The sequence below is a fragment of the Rhipicephalus sanguineus genome, chromosome 2, assembly GCF_013339695.2.
Source record: "Rhipicephalus sanguineus isolate Rsan-2018 chromosome 2, BIME_Rsan_1.4, whole genome shotgun sequence".
Taxonomy (NCBI): Eukaryota; Metazoa; Arthropoda; class Arachnida; order Ixodida; family Ixodidae; genus Rhipicephalus; species Rhipicephalus sanguineus.
This window is the reverse complement of record NC_051177.1, coordinates 90192005-90194269: the sequence shown is the minus strand read 5'-3', so window position 1 is coordinate 90194269 and position 2265 is coordinate 90192005. Positions and strand designations below refer to the sequence as shown.

Below are 2265 nucleotides of genomic sequence, written 5' to 3'. Positions count from 1 at the left end.
CATTTCAAATCCGAACGTCCTGCGTAATCTCAGCAGTGCTGCGTTGCTAAACACTGGTACGCTTGAAAAAAAAAAAAAAAACGGTTTAAAAGGGAAAGCGAGGGAAGGCCGCCAGGGAAAACAAGCGTGCAATGTGGCATGCTGCGGTGCAAGTTTAAACGCAAATACGCTATTCTTACGACATTGAAAACGCCGTTGGCAATATATCGCCAGCCAGAGTAATGAATAATAAAACTTGATAATCAGTCACAAATACCCGAACTATGAGACTTTATTTTCAAAAAAAAGTTCGTGGTCACATGCAAAAAAAGAAATAAGGGAGTTGCCACATTTCACTGTGGCAAACTTTTGGCTGCAATGAATAATGTGCCCAAGTGGGTATATCAGTACTGTGCAATGCGCAGGTGAACAGAGCTTAGACTGTCTGCTTGAGTCAGTGACACATTTTCAAACATTGGCAAAGGCGGTCCAAGTTTGTCAGCGGCAAAGAGCTGCAAAGCGTGGCCTTTGGTTCTAGAGTACGACACGCACGCAAACGTTAATCTTACTTCTCATGTAAAAAAAAAGTATGAAATAATCTTATGGTGCTCGGCGAGGCTTCGAAAAATGAAAAAAAAAAAATTCGAGGAAGTCTGATAGCGCGGGAAGGCCAGGTGACGATGTCCTATGAGAGAAAGGTGACCTAACTTGGCGACGGTAAAAATGGAGCCGACAATGAATGAGCACCAGCTTCGATGAATTAGGCACTCTGCTAAGCCAAATGAGGATTGGATGAGCTTTAAAAGCCGAACAGATATACGAAACTACGTATGAATGGCGTACGCAGAACGCCGTTCGCTCGTTTCGAGAAATGAGATTTAAAAATGATCGCAAGTATCGCGACAAATCAGTAAGAATAAGGTTCGTTGCGCAATAAGAACAGAACCGTAAGCTTACAGTCTCTCGTCATTCCACTGTGCACACGTCCGAATACCGCAGATGGTCCAACAAACACTCATTGCAGTCCAAGTGAGAGGAGTCCGCGATGCCGGGACTCACTGCTTCTTGTTATTCTTGTACGCGTTGGCGTAGAAGGCGACGAACCACACGAAGAACAGGACGGCCTCGGCGAGTTCGAGCCAGGTGAAGAGACGCACGTAGTTACCGGTGGCGAGCACCGTGCCGACGGCGTGGGCGAAGAGCAGGACGAACTGCACAATCTGCATCATGGTCAGGTACTTCTTCCACCACAGCAGTTGACGGAAGGACGGTCCGAGCGCAGCCAGGAAGTAGTAGGCGTACATGAAGACGTGCACGAACGAGTTGAGGCACACGACAAACATGCTGTGAGACTGCGAGCCGTACGTCAGCGCCAGCCACATGTTCCACGAGACGATCAGGTGGTGAACGACGTGCAGCGCGCTCACCTGCTCGTTCTTCTTGCGGAGCACGAAGAACACCGTGTCGGCCAGCTCGGCAAGCTTGAACATGTAGAGCCACCAGGAGAGGCGCACGATCTCGAGGTTCGCCGGGGTGACGCCCAAGTCCAGGTCCTGCAGGAAGGTGTAGCCCAGGTCCCAGTAGGCGAGCTTGGCGAAGCGGACGACGAAGAAGGCGCTGAACAGAGTGGTCAGAAAGTTGTAGGCGAGGATGCAGAGCTTCAGGTCGAAAGGCTTGCGGTGCAACATCCAGCGCGGCCCGGCCACCTTGACGAAGTAGACGTAGGAAGCCGTGATGAAGGCCACGGGCAGGGGACTTCCGGTGAGCGGCCAGCCTTCGGACCGCGCGTCGCGGCGGGGTAGCCACGATTGGGTGGCGTCGTACGTGAGCGACCGTGTGGTGGCATCCATGGCTCCGGAGTGTAGTGGGGAACCGTGCACGTCAAAGCAGACAGGAAGGCAGAGCGTACTGCGTTCAGCTATGCACGCATCGCGGACTTGCGTAAGTGCAACCCATGCGTGCCTTTTTCTTGTCTCCGAGTGTCAGCTGACTGCGACTGAAGCGACGCCAAGATGATGAAAACGGTGCATGAAAATGTGCGCAGTGTCGAGAACCGCGGCAGCTACATGACCAAAACGAGTGGGAACGCGCGCAGCGGGAGAACGACGAGAGCGGTTCGTGTGACGTCATCAAGGAGCAGCGCGACACGTGGTCCTCACCGTGTTCGCGGTTTATGATTTGTGTCGAGAATCATTATTACATTTCTTTTTCTTTTTATGATTATCGCTGATGGGGTGCGGGCAAGGCTGTCACGGACTATGCTTCCGGAGACAATCTGCGCGCTGC

At 52.0% G+C, this 2265-nt stretch overlaps 1 protein-coding gene across 1 annotated transcript; it reads right to left on the bottom strand.

Moving 5' to 3' along the window:
• Positions 1–241: 241 nt before the first annotated feature.
• Positions 242–1924, bottom strand: LOC119383349 (elongation of very long chain fatty acids protein AAEL008004). Its single transcript, XM_037651431.2, has one exon. It carries the CDS (start codon positions 1827–1829, stop codon positions 1035–1037), a length of 795 nt encoding a protein of 264 aa, XP_037507359.1. The 5' UTR covers positions 1830–1924; the 3' UTR covers positions 242–1034.
• Positions 1925–2265: the final 341 nt, after the last annotated feature.